General features: G+C 41.3%; 9 protein-coding genes across 9 annotated transcripts; 7 read left to right on the top strand and 2 right to left on the bottom strand.

The window, feature by feature from the left end:
• Positions 1–5113: 5113 nt before the first annotated feature.
• LOC108089540 (cuticle protein 64) lies at positions 5114–6015 on the top strand. Its single transcript, XM_017187877.1, has 2 exons — positions 5114–5183; positions 5259–6015. Exons 1-2 carry the CDS (start codon positions 5172–5174, stop codon positions 5634–5636), a joined length of 390 nt encoding a protein of 129 aa, XP_017043366.1. The 5' UTR covers positions 5114–5171; the 3' UTR covers positions 5637–6015.
• Positions 6016–10177: 4162 nt separating this feature from the next.
• On the top strand, positions 10178–11194 carry LOC108089318 (extensin-3). The gene is made up of 2 exons (XM_017187495.1): positions 10178–10253; positions 10313–11194. The coding sequence occupies exons 1-2, from the start codon at positions 10245–10247 to the stop codon at positions 11003–11005; spliced, it is 702 nt and encodes a 233-aa protein (XP_017042984.1). The 5' UTR covers positions 10178–10244; the 3' UTR covers positions 11006–11194.
• Positions 11195–12692: 1498 nt separating this feature from the next.
• On the top strand, positions 12693–13532 carry LOC108089320. The gene is made up of 2 exons (XM_017187497.1): positions 12693–12783; positions 12842–13532. Exons 1-2 carry the CDS (start codon positions 12775–12777, stop codon positions 13370–13372), a joined length of 540 nt encoding a protein of 179 aa, XP_017042986.1. The 5' UTR covers positions 12693–12774; the 3' UTR covers positions 13373–13532.
• Positions 13533–16374: 2842 nt separating this feature from the next.
• On the top strand, positions 16375–17142 carry LOC108089319 (cuticle protein 16.5). Its single transcript, XM_017187496.1, has 2 exons — positions 16375–16451; positions 16532–17142. The coding sequence occupies exons 1-2, from the start codon at positions 16392–16394 to the stop codon at positions 17057–17059; spliced, it is 588 nt and encodes a 195-aa protein (XP_017042985.1). The 5' UTR covers positions 16375–16391; the 3' UTR covers positions 17060–17142.
• Positions 17143–18161: 1019 nt separating this feature from the next.
• Positions 18162–19192, top strand: LOC108089344 (extensin). The gene is made up of 2 exons (XM_017187525.1): positions 18162–18276; positions 18340–19192. Exons 1-2 carry the CDS (start codon positions 18259–18261, stop codon positions 19036–19038), a joined length of 717 nt encoding a protein of 238 aa, XP_017043014.1. The 5' UTR covers positions 18162–18258; the 3' UTR covers positions 19039–19192.
• A 992-nt stretch (positions 19193–20184) lies between these two features.
• On the top strand, positions 20185–21148 carry LOC108089342 (skin secretory protein xP2). Its single transcript, XM_017187523.2, has 2 exons — positions 20185–20301; positions 20398–21148. The coding sequence occupies exons 1-2, from the start codon at positions 20284–20286 to the stop codon at positions 21076–21078; spliced, it is 699 nt and encodes a 232-aa protein (XP_017043012.2). The 5' UTR covers positions 20185–20283; the 3' UTR covers positions 21079–21148.
• A 359-nt stretch (positions 21149–21507) lies between these two features.
• LOC108089364 lies at positions 21508–21951 on the bottom strand. The gene is made up of 2 exons (XM_017187542.1): positions 21860–21951; positions 21508–21801 (listed from the first exon to the last, which is right to left on the bottom strand). Exons 1-2 carry the CDS (start codon positions 21866–21868, stop codon positions 21547–21549), a joined length of 264 nt encoding a protein of 87 aa, XP_017043031.1. The 5' UTR covers positions 21869–21951; the 3' UTR covers positions 21508–21546.
• Positions 21952–23101: 1150 nt separating this feature from the next.
• On the top strand, positions 23102–23937 carry LOC108089304 (holotricin-3). Its single transcript, XM_043207726.1, is given in 3 exon segments — positions 23102–23140; positions 23173–23238; positions 23530–23937. Coding segments are annotated over 3 exon segments (513 nt in total).
• A 511-nt stretch (positions 23938–24448) lies between these two features.
• LOC108089348 (cuticle protein 70, isoforms A and B) lies at positions 24449–25234 on the bottom strand. The gene is made up of 2 exons (XM_017187529.1): positions 25133–25234; positions 24449–25066 (listed from the first exon to the last, which is right to left on the bottom strand). Exons 1-2 carry the CDS (start codon positions 25142–25144, stop codon positions 24650–24652), a joined length of 429 nt encoding a protein of 142 aa, XP_017043018.1. The 5' UTR covers positions 25145–25234; the 3' UTR covers positions 24449–24649.
• Between the last annotated feature and the right edge of the window lie 545 nt (positions 25235–25779).

Below are 25779 nucleotides of genomic sequence, written 5' to 3'. Positions count from 1 at the left end.
GGTTCAAAAGTGTAAATCGCTGAACTGTTTAGCAGTGGTTGGCATAAGTCTTTGACTTGCACTTACCGCCGGGTGTAATATTTCTAGCTGCACAAATAAAAAAGCAACATGGCCAAGTAAGAAATAAATAAGTTAACAAAGCTACATGCTGTCTTGTTACTTTTCGACCAATTTAATAGCGTATACCTAATATCAACTTTTATATATTTTTTAAAAAGTTATTGTATACTTTTAAGCTGGATATAAAAACTAAAACTTAAAGCTAAGCTTATATCAGCTTTCAGTAGCTTTAACTTAGCTCTTAACCCAAGAAAGCCTTTAATAAGATAATTAACCACATTTTTGAATGAATTTTTTTTAGCCTCAACCAAAATTATGTGGTATTTCCTACAATCAATTAAGTCTAGCCAAAATACCCGTAAATATTTCAATCAATTTATTTAATGTCTTTAGGTTGTTTAGGTCTTGTGGGGTAATCATAAAAGGAAATAAATATTTCCACGAAGAATTTCAGCCTCGGCTAATCCACTTTTCTAACGCAATTCCATAAACAATCTCCCAGTAGTTGAAGCATTGACAAATGGACAAGCATTTTCAATAGTCTGGCTAATAGAAGTTGACTGCGTCCACTGGGACTGGCTTGAACCCAACTCGAGTTACCATTTGTATCTGTATCTTTGAAGTTGTCAGCACATGAAACATGCAACTTAATTAGCCGCAGTAACCAAAGCCAAGTCTTTGACTTCTTGTTGTAATTATGGCTACAAAGTAGTAAGACTCTTTGGCTGGCCTTATCGTCACCTTATCGGTGCGACTTCGTTTTGGCCAGGCCGAAACAGCATTAAAAATCGCTCATACGCCATGTAATTAGATCTGTAATAACCACATCCGCCTGCAGGTCTAAACGTTTGGGAAATGCTCGTTTGGCCAGTTCCTGCACCACCTTTTTGACTTTTTTGTGGGGCGTGTGATCTGCATTGTCTTATTAAATTTAATGACTGAATTATACAAAACCCGACGACGCACAAGCAACTTTTTGCCGGTTGCAGCTTGCCAAACTCTACTTCCTCGATTACAAACACACAGAGTACTCGAATTCGAGTTTAGTTGATTGGATCAGAGTTGTATTTTTGCTGTTGTTCTCGAATCGAATTCGTTTTGGTGTTGTTTTCTTGTAGCTTTTTTCGTTTTTTCTATGTAATTTACGTACATGAATTTAATGTTTAGCTGCGGCTATCATTAAGTCTAATTGACTTTTTATCGCTTATGGTGTTCTCAGCTAAGTTTTTGCTTTTGTTTTGTGAGAAATTTGAGGCACAGCGATCTTGATCATGGCCAGCAGTTCATAGAGCGCGACCTAGAGATGGTCAATTATATTTAAATCTCTAACTAAGATTTATAATATTTTAAGTGCAGAGCAAAAGAGGGAAAAAGAAATATCAGATGGTTAACAAGCAGGGTATTTGTTCAACAATTTTAATTCCAAATTAATTGATTGATTTTCCTTCTCTAACTAAGATACAAATACTGCCCTCACAGGTGTGCAATCATGCTTAAATCTCGCCCAGTAATTTTATTTCAGCGCCAAGTTCAGGGTGAGTAAGCACACAAGTCACCGAATTGCTCTAGAACAATCTCAGATCGGTTGGCAATTATCGGTGGCAAAAGTGAAAGTCAAATTAGATGCATTAGAATCTGGAAACTGGAATCCCACAATGGGTAAACAAAAAAACGTGTGGAAAAGGGGAGTGAGCACCCACACGAGAACTAAATTCAATTAAAAAGCACTAATCGAGCAACGAATTATTTGGACAGCCCCTCGCATAAATCTTTGCAACTGGGAGTCAAGCGATTTGCATACAATTTGGCGACACACAACTTTAATTTACGACCGGCAAAAGGGGCGTGACTTGTCCAACATGTTGTTGTTGTTCCTATTTTCGTTTGTTATTATTGTTGCAACTCAATTTGGAGACACTCAGCTCCGATTTAACTACTTAATTATGAAGCAGATTTTTGTTTATTTGCATTTGACAGCCAGCGAGCGAACCGAACGAACAGTCAGTGAAGCTGTCAAATGATCTGTGACTAAAATAGTTTTAGCATGCAGCAGGTTGATCAAAACCAAACAAATTCGGTGCAAAAACAAAATACTCTACGTGCCGAGAGCCACATTGCGCAATGTCCCTGTACAAAAAGAACTTCAAAGCAAAATGAAACCAACTTTGCCAAATGATAATTGTTGGCCCAACCTCGGGTTTTAGCTGAAGGTAAAACAGCTCTGGCATTATGCAGTAGCCAAAGGAAGGGAGGAAAGGCGGAAAAGGGGGGTGGTTGGGGTTAATCCACCTTAGCTCACTTTAATTCCATTAATGAAAACTCTGGTCTCCGTTTTGCGAGTGTGTTTCTAGAGCTTTTCACAACGGTGCCCGCCTGACATTTGCTTTATGGTAGGTGGAAAAACAAAGCGTTGATTGCTACCCTAAAAACATAATCACGGAATGGTATTTCGGACTCATTAAACCATAAACTCGAACAAATCGAAGAAGAAAATGTTTAAGGGAGTCAACTTCTGCAATAACAAACTGTGGAAGCATTTCTGTAACCTTTCGTAGAAAATAAAAAAGGGATTTGAAACTGTTGGAATGGAATTTTGCTCTCAACCTTATTTCTTAATTTTTGCAATTTTTATTATTACATTGACATTACTTTTCAGAAATAAAAACCCTTGAGCTAATCAAAGTCACATATTTTATAGTTTTATTTTATTTCCAACAGATTTCCAGGGTAATTTGTTACTTGCAAATTAGATTTCTTGCCGGCCATTGTTACAGTTTCGCACATTGGCAGTTGTCGCTGTTTCTCTCTTGTCGTTAATCATTATAAAACTCGTAATTGTCATGGTTTTCGCCGTACACAGTGTAATATGCACGACATTGTGACAAAGGCTGGGGTAAGCACGACCTTGACCGAGTGGGGCGTCCAACATGTGGTATACTTAATACTTAATTGGCCACACTCGAGTCACAGCCAACGATCCGCATGGATGGGAGTCAGAGCTATGCAAATTGCCATCCACCCAACAACCGACAATTATGTAAAACTGTAACGAATTAAATAATTACTTTTGCGGTCACATGTTGGCCTAATCAAATCAAAAAACTAAGCCAAGTTAGTCCGATGGCGATTTGCGAACCTCCCGAATTGTGAAATTTCGACAGCCAGAATTCGCCAGACAAATTTCGGGTTCAGTCCGATTATTTCGCCCAGTGAAATCACATAAATCACGAAAGGAAAAAATTTCGAGTTGAGTCGGGAGTTGAGTTGGAAAATTGACGGCATTTAATATGGACTTTTGAATGATTTGTTGGCAATCAAAGTATTTTGGGCGTCGCTTGCGCGACTCGATGGATGGATGGATGTTGCCCAATGGCAGACACACATACAGAATGCGATTGGGAGGCCATTAAAATGCAATTACAGGCCACTGCAACTAGGTGGTCAGCTGCAGTCAAAACCAGAGCCACAAAAACCCAAGCCCAACCATCGAGTGGGTGGCTGTTTTGGTTTTGATTTTGATTTTGGTTTGGGCCACGAATCAATCGATAGCCACGCAATTTGGCATCCTGTTTGGTGTCAATCAAGCCGCCTTCGATTTAGATTTATGCGACAATTTGGTTTAGCATTTGCATAACGCCGCGGGTCCAAATCACGAGGTGTTGGCTTTGGTGAAGGGTTCGACTAAGTTTCTAGATTGACTTGCTTTAAACCCCGTTGATATGCAGATTGTCCACTTCGGGTCCAATCAGCCGGCGTTGCCGAGGGTCAAAGCCAAAGAATTGTCGCCATCGTAATTGTTTATTGATTTATGAGTCATAAACTTTAAGCCGGGCTTTGTTCGCCCTGGGAGAACTTTTGATTTCGATACGAGTCTTCGATACAAAACACCGATTCAAGGCCCGAAAAAAAGCATTTTGCAATTCTTTTCACGCCTCTTATTCTGACGCTGATCTTGTGATATGATTTCCGAGCTGCCTAAGAATTAAGCATGGCTATTAGGAAATCTGGCAGGCCGTTCCAATCGCGGTAAATATGATTTACCACTGTTTCCAATTGATTTCGCTCCCTCCACCCAAGTTACGCATACGCCATGTGTGCGATAACAAATCAGTTGGGAATTAATGCATGCAAAATATCGGCGAACCAGCTGCCGACTGACCAACTGCACCACAGTCTCCACTCTGTGTTTGTCAGTTATTAAAGTGGTTAATTTTTCATGGACCCCTTGGGTTTATTTGGTGCGTGTATATAGAGTTAGCTCCGATTGATCATTTGCATGTGAGCAACAGCATTTTCCACACCTACGGATCTCCATATCTGTAATGAGCTGTCAGTCAGTCAGTCAGCTGATTGATAATCAAGTGCGTGTTTGCTTTTAGAAAGGATTTACAGATCAGCAATCGGGTAACAGATATGCCTAATGGGCTTATAGGCTTTTCTTTAGAGGAAAAATAAACTGGTAGGAATATAAAATGTAAAAATAATGATACATAAAAGTCAACTTACAAGATACTTAAATTTATAAGACAGTATAAACAGATTTAATTCAATTATTTTGTTATTGTAGACTTTTACAAGTATAATAATTGCCAATTTAAATCTCAAATGAATTGAAAAACCATAAAACACAAAACCAGATTTAGCAGTAGAATTTTCCCAACTGGAAACCGCTAGAAAAACAATTGTTCACTTCCACTTCAAAATGAATGGCAGTAACAGAGTTTCCGTTAGAGAAAAACCGCCACCCCAAATGGAAGCCAACAATAGCTGACAAGAAATATACAAATTGAATTAAATGCCCATAGAGGCTTTCCATGGAAATCTGGGATTCGGTGGCTCCAATTGCCGGTGGGTCCGAGCCAAAGTCGCAGCGTGACTGATCTCTTTCGCGATCTTGTTGGTCGGCAAATGCACAAAGCTTCGGCTCTCGGTTGCTGAAAAAGGGGCGTGTCTTTTTTTTTGCGCTCCCTCTCCGCTCAGCTCTTTTGGGCCAAGATTTGTCAGAATATTTCTCATGTTGCGGGTATAAATAACCGGGCAACTTGAGACGTCTAAGCATAACACACTCAGCTCTTCAGTCAAGAAGTCAAAGCTAAACCAAAACCAGCAAAATGTTCAAACTGGTAAGGATTACAAGGATATTCCACAAAATAGAAGTGAGATAATATATATTATATATTATTTTTTTTTTTTGGTAGATTGCCCTCATCTCTGCCCTGTGCGTGGTGGCCAATGCCGGAGTGATCTCGCCTTATGGCCATGGCTATGGATTGGGTTACGGTGCCGCCTTGGCTCCAGCTTATGCTGCTCCCGCCGTGATTTCGCATGCTCCGATCATCAAGAGCTACGCCGCTCCCATTGTGGCCCATCCGGTGGCCACTTCGTATGCCAACACCTACAAGGTGGCCACCAAGGCCTACCCGGTGGTCCATGCTGCTCCTCTGGTTCATGCTGCTCCTCTGGTCCATGCCGTTCCTGCCCTGCACTCCACTTCCACCTACCACGGATCCTATGGAGGCATTGGTGGATACGGACTGGGATACGCCGGCTACGGACATGGTGCCTACCTGCACTAAGGATCCAATATCGTATATATCGTATATATTGGTGACCAGCCCCCCGTTGACGACCCCCTGAAGTGAACTATTCCAGCGGATAATTCGCATTTTGCTGCCGACAAAGTGTTGAATTTTGCATTTCGTAGTCAGAGGCAGACATTATCGGGTCAATCCCCAAATTGTGTACAAAAACCCCTCAAACCCCCGAAGAAGGAACCCCACTTAGAGACAGAGACAGCTAGAGAACTAAGGACGACTAACGGGAGGCGGCGAGAGCGAGAACGAGAGATTGGCGGAAGGAAGGATCAAGTTTCGTTGATTTTGTTTTAATGGTGCAACCCAAAAATGCACCGGTGGATTCGACACTTTCTGTAAATAAACGATAAATGACTCTAAAAACGAATATAAATGTGATTTTTTATTCAGTGGAGCTCTTAAGGAGTTCTTTAAGTATTCTATAAAGTAAAAATATGGATTAGATAAATTATTTCCTAAAACACAATTATTTCGAAATAACCCATAAAAATTCTAATTACACTTGAATATAACCAAAACTTGAGGAAAATTATATTCGTAAATAATTTCAATATGTTTCATGATTCTATGTTTGAATTAAAGAGTAAAGAAACAAAACCCTTAGGAATAATTTTGTATAATCATAAAAATATAAATAATATTCAAATTATAATATAGGGTTTCTAAGTGTGAGCTCTATTTGTACTTATGAGTAATCCAAATCGAATTGCTAGTCTTGGCATCACAAACATCTGACACCCAATCGCTTATTCGATTTTCCAACAACCAACTATTATTTCGCGCCAACTTCCAATTCCCATTCAGCATTCAATTGCACTTTAAATTAATTTTACTTGAGCAACTCGCTCGATTCATTTCGACTCCCGTCGAGTGTTTTGAAATTTTTGAAGGAAAAAACAAAATTCCAAACAAAAATTGTTTTTTATTGCAACGCCTTGGCCAGCCTCTCTCCTCCTCTTCCTCTTTCCCTCTTCTCCCCTTCCCGCCTTCCCCCTCTTCATCTCACAAAAACGAAAGACTCAAGCGACAAACGCGTGCGCCTTTTCAACAGGTTGACCAGGAAAAAAAGGGGGGCCGAGTGAAAAGTGCGTTGAAATATCTTTTTATTAATGCCCGGCCAGCTGTCGCCGCTAAATGCTTTTTGCCCAGTTTCGCAAGTGAAAAATGGGAGCACATCAAGAGCCGCTGAAAAGTGAATTGAGCCACTTAATTATTTTTTTAACTGTTCAGTTGATCCTGGCTTACAAAAAAAGCAACCATTATTTAAGCAAAAATTGAAAAGTCGTGCTTGCCTGTCGGCAAACTGGAAATCAATTTAATATTTTAGCTAATAAATGTTATTAAGTGAAAATCTTGTGTTGATGGGCGGGGTTGCTAAATGTAATTCATAGCGAACATAACATAACAATAAGCCATTGTTGGCGGCATTTCGACCTTGACAACCATACAACTCAATTGTGCCCAGCAATAAGTTTAATTTGTCTCAGTTCAGTACGGAATAAATTATGTCTCCCTGCTCATAAACCATGTCGTATTTGTCGGATTATAAAGTCAGCATTACCGTTAGCTACTCAAGCGATAATTTGACAACGACCTTCTGAGATTCGCAGACAAAGGTGGGCATATAGATAATATTTTTGTCAGCTTCCTACATTTTGCAAACCATTGAATATTCATTCGAGAACGTCGCTTGACACTAAGTGGATGCGTTTTGTGGCAGGTGCTCTCATGGCACAGTTGCAGCTCTCAGTTGATTCCCACAACCTCGCGAATGCAACACACCTGTTGTTTATCCGCCGCTCTTCAGTTTGAGTGGAAGTCCCACGCCGAATTCTGGCTTTTCCGCTGAGTTTTCCCGGCTACCCCGAGAGTATGCTAAGCCAAATGGAATTATTCAAGCGGAATTGGTTTTGCATTTCGCTTTGCTTTTGCTCCACACTCTGAATTATTAACAAGCCAGTGATTCCAGCCAGGGCAACAACCTTTGCCCGTCTTTTCATCCTCAGGCGCTGCAATTAGAGCGCCTTCATTGAAACCAGAATCCGGGCAAAGGACACCGCACGAGGGAAAATTAATTTTCAAGTGCCAAGCACTTGCCCGGGAAATCTGATCCATGACCGCAGGAACTGCACGTACTGGGAAATGCACACGTTTTCGAATGTCCTTGACCAGGACATTGACTTGAAGAGAGCAACTGCCACCCACAATCAGCAACTGCTCGTAATTATTTCGTTGTTGTTTTAAGAGGATTTTCCAACCGATAATTAAATTCTGTAGTGCACTCGAGTGTCCTTGCATTTGGGTTCAACGACTGCCTTTATTGCGTATGAGTAATGTGGCAAAAGGATTATGCATTGCATAAAGAATAAGCTGTGTCTATAATTATATTCAAAAGAAGAAAATATTGAACAATTATGAAAGAAGGGATTTGGAATTGTATAATTAACAGAAAAATAATTGACATTAAAATATACTTATTAAAAGTGGCAGACTTATCCTGAGAAATGCATGTTAATATAAATTAATCTAAGATCATTTGCATACTTCTGAAGCTAAGTTTTCGACTATCAAAGAAAGATCTATGTAATTTAAATAAATGCATTTCAATATTCACATTTATATATCGGAAATAAATTGAAATTGGAATATCCTACACCAAAACATAAACATTGTTTTATTACTCTTTTTTATACAAGGAAGTGCAATCACTCAAACAATATAATCGCATTATATAATACACGCCCTTCTTTAAATTTCCTGGGAGTAAATCAACCATTTGTATAATATTTGTAGCATATTTTTCACCCCATAAATACAAACAGCATGCTCAATCAATTGAGTGAATCAAATCACCTGAAAACTTCAAAAGGTGTACAGCAAAGTTTTTCCGAGTGGGAAAAGCTGGCAACACGTGCAGCGATTTAGCACGCATTACATTACAATGCGGCTCCAACTCGAGAGCACCTGTTGCCACTGGCTGTGGAAAATCTGTGGAAAATGGGGGCGAAAATGGGGTGGAAAATTGGGTGGAAAATTTGTGGAAATCACGAAGCAACCACTCAAGTATCTGAGAGCTGGGCGTGTGCTCCACTCCACAATGGCAGAGGAAAATCTTCGGGGAAATTCCCGCTTTTAGTGCCCGCTTTTCGGTTCAGCGAAGGTGAACATATCGATTTCTGATTTAGCCACTTTGTTATGGTAATTTCGTCGGCTTTCCCGCACCCGCGTTTCCCTTGTTTTTCCGTTGACAATTTTCGATGAGCGCGTGTCGCGCATTTGGCAGCCGAATTTAATTGGCCACCCGTGCGGGAATTTCGGCTGTTTACGACAGATTCAGCCTGATTTTATGGGAGCAGTACCTCCAACACGCGTTTGCCCACTTTCGGGCGGCTTGAATACGCTGCCAAATGCGCAGCCAACTTTCGGGCTTCTCAAGAGCCTCGACTAATTGAGAGCTTCGAACCTGGCTTTGTTGGCGGCGGTAATAAATCGACTTTTAACTGGCGTGTGATATTTTGGCATTTATATTTCGGCAACGGCCATCAATCAGAGTCATAAGGCATAAAAAGGTGCCTGGAACGTGATCGCAATGGGTTTTCTTGCTGCCGCCGCAACTTGGATGTATTTATCTCTGCTTTTGTTTTTGTTTTCCAGCTGGCGGCGGCGGCAGTAAAAGTTGTGGCAGTGCAGCGCGTGCATTCATAAATGGGATCCGTGGATTTGGCCAAATGAAGTGCACATGCTAATGGCTTCTTAAATGGAGTGGCTTGAACTCAGGATTTTTATATGGTATCTTAAGATAATCCAAGTAAAGCAAGATATCCTTCAATTCTTTTTTAAACATGAATGTTACGCAATTCCTATATATTTATATAATTTCTTTTAATTTTGATTTGTTCTATATTTAGATTTCAGTGTCATATAAATTATAAGTCATATGATCTATGGGTTAATTTAAACAAAATTATTTACTGTTAAACAAATCTATTTTTTATAGCGATTTTGAGTTCAGTGCCACACAAATCATTAGATGTCTAGCCGAAGTTCGAATCATATCTGTGTTTAATGGCTAATTAAAATGTCAAAATAAATTAAAACCATTTATATGTTCATAATCAAAATTTAATTAATCATCATTTAAAAAATTGCCTATAAAAATATTCAAAAAGTAAAATTAAATCGGGGTCATGACCTAACACTGCTCCAAAATGCTTGCAAAAATCTGTGGTATGCACTCTCTTTAATTAACCCATTTGGAGTTTTGACCAATACCTCCGATTCGTTGCCTCCCTTGAATTTCCCTTGAGGATGGGGCATTGCAAAACTTGTCGCATGCATTTGCCGCACGATTTGCTTGTCGATTGCACGTCGTGCGCAGATCCCTTAATGGAGTTTTACTTTTCGCCTTCTCTAGTTTACAGACCCCCCTTTTCCCCTCCCCCGAAATCAGCATAATGTAAGCGACGCAATTCGGATTGTGGTATATAAGTCTGCAATGGTCAGCCAAAATCGATTCATTACGCGTGAAAGTGTCGAGGAGAAGTGACTTAATACGGAAATCGAAAACGGAAGAAAGTATTACGGAAAAAGATGATAAAAGCAAGTGATTGAAAAGTGTTTTTGAAGAAATATATTTAATGATATTTTCTTATATTTAGTGCGCTTTATTGAGTGTTCTGATGTGTCTGGGTTCTCCAGTGATTGGGAGTTTCCTTCATGGACCATCAGCAGTGGGAGTTCCTGTGGGAGTTCCGGTTCCAGTGCCAGTTCCGGTTCCATCACCAGTAGCTGTTCCCCATCCGGTTGCTGTTCCCACTCCGGTTGGTGTTCCCACTCCGGTAGCTGTTCCCGTTTCGGATACTGTGACTGTTCCCGCGGTTTACAATGCTCATCAGTCGTTTAGCTACGAATCCTCAGAACATTATAATCATGCTCCTCAGACGATTTATAAATATGCAACTTCTTATGCTGCACCACAACCAGTTATTAAGGTTTCATTGGGAGCTCCAGTAACCACTACAACTACTACTTACACGGGATATGCAGCACCACCACCGTCAGTTCATTATGCCGCACCACCAGTTCATTATGCCGCACCACCTCCAGTTCAATTTTCGGCAGCACCACCTCCAGTTCACTTTTCAGCCGCACCACCTCCAGTTCACTTTGCAGCCGCACCACCGCCACCTCAGTTCATAACCAAATTCGCAGCCCCGCCCAGCGGTTACCAGTTTGCAGCACCGCCCTCCTTCGGAAGATTTAAACTCCACTTTGGGCCACCACCACCTCATCATTCTCCAGCTGCCGTCTACGGAGCACCTCCCCCCACATTCAACGCTCAGGGTTGGTGACTCGAGAAAAAAAACAACCAGTTGGGCCCCTCGCCTCATTATGCACAACTATGAATGATAATTTCCTCAGATTAGCAATTAATTAAATCTAAATAATGTTGTTATGCTTCGTATTATACGCGACTCGTGAATTTATGCGAAGAACGCGCCGCGTTGCGATTAAATTATGCTTATATCAAAGCCCATAAATAATTCAGATGTTTTCATGGTTCCGAGTAATTTTTGGCTACGCCAATTTTGGTCGAAGGCGAGGCAAGACACTGAGATTGCCCAGAGAAATACTGCCTGATCTGCGGCTATTAACTCCTATTAACTTCTGGCCAACTGACCTAACTCAATAGAAAGAGAGGGAGAGAAGGAGAGAGAGAGGGACATAGGGGGTGAGAACGGAGCTCTCAGTCAATTGGGTCAACAGTTTAAACTTTAAAGAGCTTTTGACTTGAAAGATAGACAACTTGATTACACTACAAATATAGATTTTAAGAAAATACTTCCGCATTTAACGGGTGAATATTTAAATAGGTGTCATATCCAAAAGTTAGAAAAAAATGTTAATTTAACAAATAAAGTAATTAAGAAACATAAAGTAAATATAATGAGTTACTTAGAAATAATTAATCTTATTATAAGAATATTCTAACAGTCCAATAATCACAGTTTTTTTTATAAAACATTTAATTAAAAATTCTTTAAGTTGGAACACTTTTTAGAAATTATTTATAAAAGAAAATACATGTTATAAATTATAAAAAAATTCATATATTCTTATAATTTATATAATTCTATCATTAAAACAAAACTAAACTGAAAAATAAAATAGAACACGTTACCTTAATGTTTAAACCTATTTTAAAACAACTTATTTACAACACAAAGTTAACTCACATTTGGTTCAGTGTAATTTTAAATTAGATGCGCATAGATTTTGATTAGGTCCCACCGTCTGAGGTCAGTCTTTGACGAGAAACCCACATAGAAAAAGCGGCAATCAAACGGCGAGATACGAGATATGGACAACAATCGGACAATCGGGTCTTTAGCATGCAAATCTCGCACCGCTCCGACAAAGTCCTCCGTTTTGGCCAGTGGCTAATGGCTTTTATGTTTGGGCGGCATTTCTGGCTCCTGTCACATGACGCTCGATTCGATTCGATTTGTGTTTAATAAGCTCAAATGCTGTCGACATGCCTGAGGTATGCAGCAAAGTCAAGAACAGTGGCGGAGTTACGGGGGATTTGCCAATAGGTAGTATCTTTTCCTTCCTTTTTTCAGTTGGCCAACTAAGCCACTGCTAATTTGTGTAGTTGCATAGCTTGGATGCCAATAAAAATGACCAACATTGATTTATATGCAAGGCAGCCGAGTATCAATATTATCAATAGACAAAACTGCCCCGGCAACAGCTTTGTTAAGCCACAACAAACAGACAAAGTAAATAAACAAAGGCAACAGAAAAAATGCCAAAAAAGCTTCGTCTTGGCCTGCAGTCAAGTTGTGTTAGTATTGTTGTTGGCCCAAAGCATTCACAAAGAGCCAGAGGAAGAAGACCCGAAAAGGTGAGTTGATGAGTTTATGAGAGAGAGGCTTAAAAAAAAGGTCTGAGAACCGATCGCAGCTCCTCCATACGCATATAAAAAGCATCTTCGGCTGGCTCACAAATTTTAATCAGCTGCCAAAGCTGCGACGACGAACATCGGCTACCAGATCGGCGGTTTAAGAGAATATATATATAGCATTTAGAACAAGAACTGGGAAAAGTGTTTTGTGAAATGGCGAATGTGAGTGTTTTTGTGTAGTGTAAAGAATTACAAAGGATTAATCTCACTGAACTTTCAGTTAACCATTATGTGGATTGTAATGCTGCAATTAATGAGCTCTGCTTTGGCCGATGTCTCCCATCTGGAATACTCCATCAAGCCCAGTTCCCAGCTGGCCTATTACCACTATCCCGCTCCCAGTCGACCAGTTCTTCAGCGAGGACAGAGAACCCAATATCAACAATCCCAGCAATATCCCCAAGTGGCTCGCCAATTTGCTGAACCCGCCTTGGAGCAGGCTGCCTTCACCCAGGCCTTGACCAGTCAGGGTTACGTATTTGGAGCACCATCTGCGCCACTTCAGGTGGCTCCCTCGGCAGTGCAAACCCAACAGGTGGCCAGGCCAGCGATTCCAGCAGGATCCTCCGCAGGAAGATCCCTCATATCCAATGCGGATGCCAATTCCTTGAACCTGAAACTCCCCGTTCCCTTTGGCATCACGCCCCTCAATGTGGCGCAACTGCCGCTGCAGGCTGGAGCTCCCTATGCCAGTGTGCCACGGACTACAGGTCTCACTTCCTACGGCACACCGCAGATTCAGAGGCGTTAGTCCTCCGATCCCAAGCCCAACTCCTTCTAGATTAATAACAAATAATTAAGCGAGCCAGAGCCATCCCGACTGATCATCAAACTGCGATGACTTCTGCTCTTAGCGAATATACACACCTCGATAATAAACTTGCCATCTAAGCTTAGTCTTTCGATCCGAGTGTCTTAGTGTTTTATTGGCCATTTTTTGTGGGTCTCATTGCCATCGATGGAGACTGCATTTGCATAATATTTCGAAGGCTGACGCGCAGACACCGCCGAAAAGAGGTCTCCATTTACACCTTTCACTCTCCTCCGATGGGTTAATGTTCAGCCATTTACATACACACGAATCGGGCCAAGAGATCTCCATCGGACGCTCTTCATAATGAGACCTTAAACTTGGCATTGGAAATGTTTGTTAAAAATAAAAAAAAAAAACAAATCGGGCGACTAAGTTTTGACGTAAATTTATGAAAGCCAATTAAAGTCAAGTGTCATTGATCAGAATCAAATCTGGGAACGGAACTGGGATCTGGATCTATACATATTTATATATATAATTTTTTTTAGGGGGGATAGAACCTGCTTTCCCGCAAAAACAAAAACAGGAATTAGAATGTGGTCTGCATAAATTTGGCTTTCGAAAATCCATTAAATACAAACGGTACTGGCGACAGTCGAATAATTCTTAAGAGGGATAAAGCTTCTGAAGCGGCTCTAAATCAGCTTGCAATCTAATTAAAAAGGTTAACTAGGAAGTGAGTGGATTTCACAGCTGTGAATTCAAGTGCCGAAGACAAGAAGTTGATGGTGAAGATGGCTGATGGCTCAAGTTGTATTTCCGTGCTTGACTCAGTGGAAAATTGGCGCATCATCGGTCGAGAATTTCGGTCCAGAAACTTGAGTCTTGAGAGGCGAGTTGGACTGTACCACCTGTGGTGGCTGCCAAGATCGGATCACCGGATCACCCCGATCAGAAGTGGCGGCAATGCGGATACAGAATACAAGGTGTACAGTTACATGCGTGGGGCAACTCGATCGCCAGGCATCGTACTATATATATGTATGTATATAGCCCTCTCTACTCGTCATCGCGACAACCTTGAGATCTTCGTCATCATCGGATCGGATTCCAGAAGCAGTAGAGAAGGAGTAACGAATACCCAGATGCTCTATCCACATTACTTTTAAATTAAATTTTAAGAAATGCCGATAAATAAGATACCAAGGATTAAAGTCCCATCAGACTTAATAACAGCTTAAGATTAATAAAAAGTAGAACATTTAAGACCCAAAATTAAAGAAATTATTAATAATATTGATTTGGTGTAACAAAAGATGATAAAAACGGTTGGATGTCACATCTTATTCAGTGAAGTAAAAACTTTATTGGTCATATAAGTAATTGTTTTTTGATTGTCAACCTAAAAAAAATGAATATAAATCCTCAACTGCCATTAATATTTCAAATGCTCTTTTAAAATCGACTTTTTGCAATTAAACTAAAAAATGTTGTACCACTTATATAATCAATTTTAAATAAGGGGTTTTCGCTTTTTTTTTTTTGAGCGAAGATAGTAAACTAAAGTAAATTTAATACAAAGACCTACAATTTCATATTAAAAAAAAAATCAAACTCTTTAATAAATTAGTTTTAGAGTATTTCCTTTTGTGGAACATCTATAAAAGCCAGTTACATTGTAAAACCTTTTATGAAGGACAAATACCCGAGTGGTGAAGAGCACAACCGTGCAAATCGCAAATCCAGCAGAAACGAGCCATCAGATGACGCCGATGCTGCTGACCAGGCCAGCACGTGACCGAGAGATCTGCGATGGCTCATTAAGTCGGCGAGCCGGTTTCGACCACTCGATCGCTCGGCCCCTCACCTCGTGGGCCAATTAAGCCGCCTCGGTGTGATTGAGCCAGTCAGTCGGTGGTTGAGGCAGCCACATCTCATCTTATCCTGTGGCCAGATGGCGTCAAGGTCAGGTCATCGCGAACAAACAAATGAAGCTCCGGCGGCAAGGATGAAGGGGCATTTTACGACCGCCTTTTATTGGCGACTCTGCGAGCCATTAAAAAGTGAACTAATGAGACATTTAGTGGGGCGGAATCGTGGCCTAGAGGGGGAGCGACGATTTTTATAGCCAATTTGGCTTAGATTGCGTCCAATTCAATACAAGGCGGCGCACATTGATGGCCCAAACAGACTGCAAATTACGCCGAGACTTCCCAACCATCGAGGGAGTCTTCGGCTGCATACAAATGTGGATCATTGCACTAAAAAAAAATATATATATTTCACTATGTACAAATAAAAGTGTAGCTTCTTAAAAAAAAAAGAATAATTTTATGATAATTTCTTTTTAATGACCACTTTGGAGCAAAGAAAACAGGTTTTTAGAAAGTTTGGGTTTTTTAAACTTTAGATATGTTATATCATTTTTAGTACCTATAAGAGGCATTTCCTAATGGCTGATGAGAAGTTTCTAAAGTTAACTGAGATCGTAAAAAATTTATAGCATGTTCTGTTGTTCTACTGATCAATCAAAATTATTTTTATGAATGTTTTGTATTCAACTTAAAATAATTTCTTAAGACTAATATCCTATACATATTAAAATGGTTAGTTTTTTACAAAATAAAGAATTTTCGTAACGAAATAAACAATTTTAAGGGACTTAAACAGTTGAGGAGTTAAAAATAAATAAATAGTTTTTAAGTAACAAATTCAAGAAATAAATATATAAGAAATAAATAAATAGATTTTATGTAAAAAATTTAAGAAAAAATATGTTGTATTTTTATAGTGCAGGCGAAAAATTCGGAGTACAACTTGGACAACTTCCGACAATACATTGGGCAATTGAAGGCGGAGCACGTCTTGGCCAAATGGCGATCATGTATGCTGCTTGGCACTCGACCAGGTTGGCCAGCAAAAGAAGAAGAAGCGACCAAAAATCGGCGCAGACAGAATGTCCCCCAAAGAGCACGGATATGGGCACGAGCTATATAAGCTACTTACCCGACTTCAAATGAACATTATCGCTCAACAGCTTAAGACACCACCAATCCCCAGCAAAATGTACAAGTTTGTAAGTTAACAAAAGGAGTTACTACCCAAAAACAAGGAGGATTAAGTTGTATCTAATGATATATTTATCTTATTTTAAAGTTGGTTCTCGCTGCCCTCGTTGCCTGCTCTGCGGCCAAACCAGGAGTGGTTGCCCCACTGGCTGCTCCTCTGGCGGCTCCTTTGGCCGCTCCTCTGGCCTATGCCAATGCTCCTCTGTACGCCGCCGGTGGCAGCAGCCAGGTGGATGTGCGCAACAACTACGACGGCACCCTGTCCTCCTACACCACCGCCCCCTTCGAGTTCACCGCCCCCTACTCCAGCCGCTATGTGTCCGGAATCCCAGCTGCTCCCGCCGTGGTGGCCAAGTACGCCGCTGCTCCTCTGGCGGCTGCCTACTCCGCTCCTCTAGCTGCTCCAGTGGCTGCTCCTCTGGCTGCTCCTCTGGCTGCTCCTCTGGCTGCTCCTCTGGCTGCTCCTCTGGGTGCTCCTCTGGCTGCTTCTTATGCTGCTCCCTACGCCGCTGCATACTCCGCCTACCCCTACGCCTCGCCCTACGCCGCTCCCTACCTGGCATCCCCCTACGCCGCTCCCCTCGCCGCCGCTGCCCCAGCTCCAGTGGTGGTCTAAGGACTAATCGGTCAACAAGCCAAATTTTAGACAATTTTTGTAAAACAACTTGAAGAATAAATAACGAACAAACAATTAACTAACTTCTATGTTTATACCCGATTCTTCTAGGATAAAAGGGTATACTGTATTTGTGGAAAAGAATGTAATAGATCAAAGAAATCACTTGGTTAACATAAAGTATATTTAATCTTATATATAATATATTATATTATACATGACTGTATGTCCAACTTATGAACGACGAAATCTCGGAAACTAAAAGAGCTAGAAATTTGAGAATAAATATGCAGATGCAGATTATATATGAAGTTTCTAGACTGCGGCTCCCAAAGTTTTGATGGCACAGTATCTTTGTTTAATGATTTAAATTCTAGTAATAAATAAATAAATAATATTATTTACTTAGGGTTTGCTAAGCTTATAAATTAAGCAGTAAGACTGCCAAGATTTTACCAGGTAGATAATATATCCTTTGGTCTAAATTATTTTAGAGCTGGTTTTTTACAATTCTTCTGAGAAACTTTGTTATTCAATACTGTAAGAATAACATATGTAGATACAAACCATGATATCTTTAAATGATTCGCATATTTACCAATTTTGTACTTAAGAAACATAATCTCCTTAATAACATAAATCAATTTATTTAAATATATACAAGTTTCGATGGTGGAGACAAAGTTGATTTAATGGCAACCTACTATAAAACTGAAGTTAGTCAGCATGTAAACGAAATTTGTTGTGACTGTGTTGCCACCTCAAGCGCAATATCGATTGTTGTTTATGGTCAAAGCAATATTTATGGGTTATCATAATCATATTCCACTTATGGAAAACTGTCAGTGGGCTTGGTTTGGCCCCATATAATACGTATTATATAATCGAGGGCCGTGCTTTCGAATCGCCTAAGAAGTTATTGGCCCCTCGATCAAAGGCAGTCGCAGTCACGAACTGCTGGCCAACTAAAGCCGACTAGTTTACCTCACCTCAAGCGGGCCAACAACCTAATAGGCTGAGTGGGCCAACTCGGCGACGAAAGTGAAGAAATGCAAGTGCAAGTCTATTGAATGACAGACCAGTATAAATAATAATGGATCTTGACAATGGGGAGGCATTAACAATCAAACCAACAGGTCGAGCACACCGATCGATAAGCTACTTCCCCAAAGAAAATTAAAATAAATTCCCCAAGAAAGATGTGGCAACTAACATGGGTGAGGATCCAAGGATTACTAGTGATTAATATTAAAGTGTATCTAATCATCCTACTTTTTTAGTCTTTTGCCTTGGCTTTCCTTCTGGTGGGTGGTGAAGCCAAGCCTTCGCAGCTCTTCAACCACCACTTCAACCACTTTGATCCTCATCATGTGAACCACTTCGATGGTCATCATCTGAACCACTTGGAATCCCTGCACGCTTTGCCGCACCACTTGGATTATGCGGTGCAGGAGTCAGTGATTCCACCTGCTCCTTTGCTTCCTGCGGTGGCTCCTCCACCGGCGTTTGCTCCTCCACCACCGGTGTATGGTCCTGCACCACCAGTTTATGCACCAGCACCACCGGCTCCTGTATATGCTCCTGCTCCTCTGTTGCCCGCTCCTGCACCACTTTTACCTGCTCCTGCACCACTTTTACCCGCTCCTCAAGCACTTCTTCCCGCTCCTGCACCACTTCTACCCGCTCCTGCACCACTTCTACCCGCTCCTGCACCACTTTTGCCCGCATCCACCTTCCTGCCAGCTGCTGCACCACTTCTGCCGGAGTTCCACCTGCCCACCGTTACCCACCAAGTGCTGCCACCCATTTTGGAGGCGGTGCCTTTTGCGCCCACCTACCGAGCAATTCCCGGACCCAAGACCACCACCCACCGCGTGTCCATCGGTTACGCCTTCCCCAAACTCCTGGCTGCACCACACGCCCACCTGAAAGCCCTGCCACTGAAGTTGGCCCACCACCATCACCACTCGTTGTTCTAGGACGAGATTAAGTCACTTAAGGATGATGGGAACCTCACCAAAGAGTCATTACAGTCAGCTAGTAAATTATAACCAATGCAAAAACAAGCATAAATTATCGAATAATTTTAAATAAAATAAAACGAATTTTAAAATAAAACCTTTGCGTTATTTAAGAGCATTGCCAATGAATTTAATTCATCCACCATTTTATTGAAAAAGTTTATCAAATTTTTCAATTAGAACAATAAAAATCTTTATAATTATAAAAACCTTTCATATTTTATATTAGGAGGATTTGGTATTAGAGGTAAAATCCATCAACTAATTTCTACAAATTATATGAACTTTAATGTATAATACTGTCTGGAAGTTTTACAGAAACCTTCTTACCAATGAATACCAAAAATAGAAAACCGAAAAGAATGTAACCACGGATGATAAGATCGTAGCCAGACCAAAATTAGCCAAAAGAAACATAACTGATATCTGATTCAGACTCTCATTACGAGCCAGTCGCGTCGTAATGCCGCCAAATGGGGCCTTAGTTATTTGGCTAACACTTACATACACTCACGCAAAATTGGTAATACACACACACATACAGAAATGTTGCTAGTGAATTTCCAACTGCACGCAACCAGAAATCAAATCAGAAATTCCACACACAAAACCCGGCCCAAACACGCGACAATTGTTGCAATACAAAAACAAAAAAAACCACAAGCTGTTGTACGAAAAAAAAGTGGTAATTCAATTAAATGATTTAGCCAAGTGGTGGGAGGGTAACACGTATTTTGGGTAAATAATTGCAGCTCATTTCGCCGCACCACCCACAAAAAAACCCAAAAAAAAAAAAACAAAGCAAAACCCGAACTGTCATAAAGCGAACAAAAAAAAAAAAACGAAATCTTGCCCAATATACAAGTATTAACCTAGGTTATGGTCGAAAAACTGCGTGCAATTATGAAAGTTTTCGGGGGCGATCGACGTAAGAGGCCATCGATTGATTATTAAGTACATCGATCCAACAATCCAACGATCCACCAATCCAACGATCCACCAATCCAGCAATCCAGCAAACGCCCTTCATCAGGCCCAAATGTAGAAAGTCTTCCAAGGTGTTTTCGTATGCTTGTCCATGGATTATCGTTGGACTACAGAATTATAAAAACGTCGCCCGGTGGACAATTGGACATCACAGTTCAGTCTGCCTTCCAGCTAATCACACCTAGCTAACCCCAATCCCCAAAAAAACCAATCAAGATGTTCGCCAAGATTGTGGTGAGTTTGAAAGGATTTTCGGTGGTTCTTTGAAAGGATTTAGTTAATTTAATTTATTTATTTCTAATTAATTTAATTTATTTAATTTATTTCCAGCTCGTTGCTCTTTGCGTGGCTTCCGCCCAGGCTGGTCTGCTTCCCTTCCACGCTCCTGCTCCACTGGCTGCTCCTCTGGGAACTCCATTCGCAGCTCCTCTGGGAACTCCATTTGCTGCTCCTCTGGCTGCTCCTTTGGCTGCTCCTCTGGCTGCTCCTCTGGCTGCTCCTCTTGCTGCTCCTCTGGCTGCTCCTCTGGCTGCTCCAGTGGCTGCTCCTGTGGCAACTGCTGGTGTGGTGGCTCCCTATGCCTCCAGCTACAATGCGCACCGCATCAACCACGCCGTAGCCTTCCCAGTGGCTCCTGCTCCCGCGCCAGTGGCCTTCGCTGCTCCAGTTTCCGCTCCCCTTCCCGTTCCCGTAGCTGCCTCTGCTCCGGCTCCAGTTGCCTTTGCTGCTCCTGCTCCTCTGCCAGTGGCTGCTCCTGCTCCCGTGGCCTTTGCTGCTCCCGCCAAGGTTGGATTCGCCGCTCCTCTGGGATTCGCTCCTGCTCCGGCGCCTCTGGCATTCGCCGCTCCCGCCAAGTTTGGATTCGCTCCCTTCGGCGCTCCTCTAGCTGCTCCCCTGGCGGCTCCAGCGCCTCTGGCCGTCGCTCCCAAGTTCGCCCCCCGCCCCGTACTTCTTCTAAGGATTCTCAAGAGGATCGCCCAGATCACCACCATCCGTCCTATTAGCTCGTAGAACTTAGCCCAAATCTTCATCCCTAGAGAGCAGCAATGCTTGGCGAATAAACTATTCATTAATCAATTTATTTAAAGACTTTTTATTGATATCTGTGATATTTCCTATCATAGTTACCTTGGATTATACCGCCTAAAGTCATACATCAAATGATAAATGCTTCGACGACAACTAGCGGTATTTATAGGTTATTAATAGGTCTACAAATTTGTCAAATGGGAAGTATTAAAAACAAGAAACTAGTTTTGATAAGACTCAGTAACATTTTAGTACATAATATGGTGCTTTAATTATATTGAAATTAATATTAAGAATAGTAATGTCTAATAAACACTTGATCAGTACTTCCCCATTTCAACTTTAAAATAAAATAAAGAGTTATATATCATACAATTTCTTTATTTAATATATTTCATAGGTTTCATAGGTTTTATATTTTTATATATTATACTTTAAAAATTCATCCTGCTAAATAGTCTTGATTTTGACATGACCAATTCGCTGGAAGAGCGGAACGTGTTCGTAGGGCGTGTGCGAAATGGGCACCGAATCGTAGGTGACGTGGGCAATCTTGGTGAGAGGTGCCACAATGGCGTACCCAGGATGCTGATCCAGTTCCTGGGGTGTGGCGGCCACTGGCAGAGGGTGATGGTAGATCACAGGGCGGTGGTAGATAACATGGGCAGCCAGGCCACCACTTATTAAGGCGAAAAACACGAAGAGCTGAGGGAAAGATTTAAGATAAGAATGGTTAAGGGATCTATAATTAAGCCACGTTTACCTTGAGCATTCTCTGGTGATATTCTGGCTTGAACTGCACTTGAACTAAACTGAGTTCCAGCGAATGCCAATCAATTTATAGGCTCGTCTTCATCGCCGGATTTTCATTCCTCTTTTGAACAGTTAGGAACCGGTTGACAATCCCCCGAGATTCCCAACTGCATTTCCTTCGCCAACAGGGGAACCTGTTGCAACATCCATCGCATGGGAGCACTCCACTCCACCACTCCACTTGGCCTTTTGTCCCCTTCTCTTCTTCGATGGAAAAATAAAACCCGTTTTCAAGTTCAAGTTTAAAGCGTCAACGCCGAAAATTGTCAAAGAGTCAGTGACTCTTTTGTGCACTTAATTATGGCACATCGTCGGTTTTGTTGTCTTACATTTCTCTCTGTTTTTGTTTGTTTTTTTGGGTTGTGAGCTAGTTGGTCGCTCGTCTTCGGATTTGCCTTTGTTTCCCCGTTTTTATTGTCGCATTTTAAATATAATCATTGCCCAATCTTGTGTTTTTCGCAGTATTTTATGTTGCCTTTGGAGGTGTTGAGAATTGATTAGTTCGACTTTTTACGGCAGTGGTGTGTGCTCTTTATGCTTAAGCTGTTATAATCGATGTTTTAGCTATATAGTAGGGCATACCCTATAAAGAAGGTGGTTTAAGATTAACAGCCAACTAGCAACATCCAAAACCAGATTCAGTTTAAGTGGCAATGGGTGTCGATTGAATTAGCTGAAACTTAAAGGGTCATAAAAATAATACCATAAACTTGAATAAGATTTACGTTCTCCTTATTAAAATGAGGAATATATTGTACGTTTTTCGTATTTAATTTATTTAATTCTTTTTATAAATAGTTAATGGTAATTTTTGACCTAATCTAGCTCTCAGAAAACTTGTTTTATATTTTTTGCTCTTCCCCAAACAACCAAGGCCCATTGACCCCAAGACAAAAACAGCAGTTCTCAGTGGAATCATGTGACTTGATCGAAGTCACATGAATGAATAGACGGAAAAGGCCACCCACAAGATTAAAACTGCCCACAGGCCGAACTGAAAAACTGAAACTGGACTGGTAAATGCCAAACTCGATTGCAGATTATACAATGGGGCCCAAAAGGCGAAAAACAGGTGTTGGAATTCGTTTTTATTTACAGCAGCTAAGGATGGTTTTGTGGCACGTCGCTGGCTTGGGCAACTTGCAACCGAGTGAATTAGATTTAATTTGTTGCACTGTTCATTAGATCACCGATGTCCATGTGCGGATGCAATCCGCTGCACTGGGCGTTGGTATAAAAAGGCTGGCTTGCGATTAACTGCAGTAATACAATTGGTTCAGCCTCTCCAGCAGCAGTCGGAAAATAACCACAAGCAAGATGAATAAAGGAGTGAGTAATAAAAAGGATATCCAATGGATAAATACTCCCTTCAAGTGGATATTACTTAAAATTTCTTACTTAACTGGTATTTTGTATAGTAAACCATTTAAGTTTCTTCACATTTTATAAAATAGTGAACAGTTGCAGGATATTAAAGTTATACTAATCATCTATAAGTGAAAATATCCTACAAATTTGAAATAAATTGAGGATACTTAACACAAAAAAAACAAACAAATTTTCATAAAATAATATGAATAATAACAACATAATATAAATATTAAAAATCATAATTTCTAGCTGATTCTTGGAACCATTCTCTGCCTGACGACCTGCATCCTGGCCGCTCCTGCTCCGGAACCAGTTCCAGAACCAGCTCCTGCTCCTGCTCCCGCACCTGCTCCTGCGCCCAGCATTGGAATCGGAATAGGACACGGATACGGTGGATATGGCCTGGGATTGGGCCTGGGAATCGGTCACTACGGAGGATACGGCCACTACGGCGGACACTTTGGAGGAATCGGTCTGGGATTGGGCTACCATGCACCCATCATCTCGAAGACGATCATCGGCAAGAGCTACCTCGGTGGCTATGGCTATGGATTGGGGCATGGATATCTCGGAGGATACGGACATGGACTCTATGGACACGGTCTGGGTCTGGGATTAGGATATGGACTGGGCTATGGCTACGGACATGGCTGGTAGAGATCCGGGAATACGCCGGGAATGCTAAGTCAAATCAAGTGAAGCCAAGGCGAGCGTGCAACATGTGAGAGTTTACAATCGAGTCATTTACTTCGCAGTACCCAAAACTTAACGATAATTTCAAACACTCAGCAAGTCAATAAAGCAATAAGACAAAGCAACACTGTATAAACAATAAAATAATCTTTTACTTCAATTATGTTTTTCTCCTGATATTTTTTTCTCATTAATTAATTAATTACTATATTGTATGTTGTATAAAGAACATGTAATGGTCTTCAAAGTTCTGCTTTTGGGCCATTTTTTTAAGAGGTGACATCTTAAAAATGTGGAAGATATCGACCGAAAAATCGAAACCAAACTTAGGATGCAGGTTCATGGGAACTTCTTAAAAAACTTTTACTAGAATAAAAATTTCAGCTGCATTCTTTAAGTTCTAGTTATCAAAGAAAAATAAATTTAAAAAAAATGAAAATAAATAACCTTGTGATTTAAAGAAAACATGAACAAATGTATTCGATTTGTTTTTTAATTCAAACGAAATATATTTCAACATCAAATCCAATTTTTAACAAACTGCGTTTTTACAACTTGGTCAACCTTCACAAAATCTCCAACGCTGTTTTCTCTCTCTCTTTCTCTCAGTGTATTTTCCTCCTCCTCACTCCGATCCAAACGAAACGAACGCAATGCGGAAAACGCTGGCCACCTCTTACCAACCATGGGCCAATCCAAGAGCAGGAGCCGCCAGAGCTGGATAGGCCGACTTGTAGCCGAGTCCCAGGGGAGCGGCCAGAGGAGCATGAGCCAGGCTCAGGGGAGCAGGAGCCAGGCCCAGGGAGCCATGAGCCAAGCCCAGAGGACCATGGGCCAGGCCAAGGGGTCCATGACCCAATCCCAATCCGTAAGTGGAGATAGCCGGAGCAGCCAGAGGAGCGTGGGCCAATGCAGGGGAGGCATAGCTAATCCTGGGGGCCAGTCCATAGGAGGCAATCGAAGGAGCCGCCAGGGCGTGGCCATAGGAGATGGCCGGAGCAGCTGCAGCCAGCGGCAAGGCAGGAGCAGCCAATCCTCCCAAATATCCTGGAGCGGCAGCAGCACTCGCCAGGCAGAAAGCGGCAAACACAAACTATTTGTTCCAGGAAAATAATAATTAATTCAAATTATGGCTTTAAAGGATCTTAACTCCACTTACGTATTTGAACATTTTAGGTTTTGTTGCAAGTTGAACTCGTGGCAAGAACACAAAGCTGAATAATGCCGCTGTCTAAGGCCCAAATGCTTTTATAGCCCAAAGACCTGGCCAAAATGTTGCACGAGAACGGATCCAAGCTGGGCACCCAGACACCCAAGACCAGGCCCAGAGACTTTTACTTTTGTTCGGCGGAGAGACCCGGCCCAAAACCGAATCCAAGAGAGCGATATGTAAAGCTGCCCGGCTGGGTATCGAGATGCAGATAGAGGCTGCTGGAGAACCACCTTGCCCCGCCCCAGACAACGCGGATGTTTGCCTGGGCTGAGATTGGTCATACCCTTCCAGTGGGTGATGCTGACCAAAATGGTCTTACCACTCAAAGAAGCAAGCAAATATAGCGATTCGCTTTAGAGTAAGAACACAGTATTGGAATATTATCATAAAGTATTTAGTATCCATATCTTTCAAGTAGATATGTCAGTTTGTTCAAAACTTAAATAGCTAATCCTGACATGTACCAAATATCTTAGGACTTATTTTAATTGTTACAAGCAGCAGACTCCATCAATTACTTACCAGTTCAGTAAATCCAGAAACTTGAGCATATAAAATTCCATATCCAAACTTTAATTTACTTTACTCTCCTT

This window comes from Drosophila ficusphila, unplaced genomic scaffold, assembly GCF_018152265.1.
Source record: "Drosophila ficusphila isolate 14025-0441.05 unplaced genomic scaffold, ASM1815226v1 contig_286, whole genome shotgun sequence".
Lineage (NCBI taxonomy): Eukaryota > Metazoa > Arthropoda > Insecta > Diptera > Drosophilidae > Drosophila > Drosophila ficusphila.
Note: the sequence above shows the minus strand (reverse complement) of the source record. Positions and strands in the feature narration are given on the sequence as shown.

Coding starts and splice junctions, on each gene's coding strand:
- LOC108089319 (XM_017187496.1), top strand. CDS start 16,392: ATGAACATTATCGCTCAACAGCTTAAGACACCACCAATCCCCAGCAAA. Junction 16,452..16,531: donor CCAGCAAAATGTACAAGTTT/GTAAGTTAACAA, acceptor CTTATTTTAAAG/TTGGTTCTCGCTGCCCTCGT.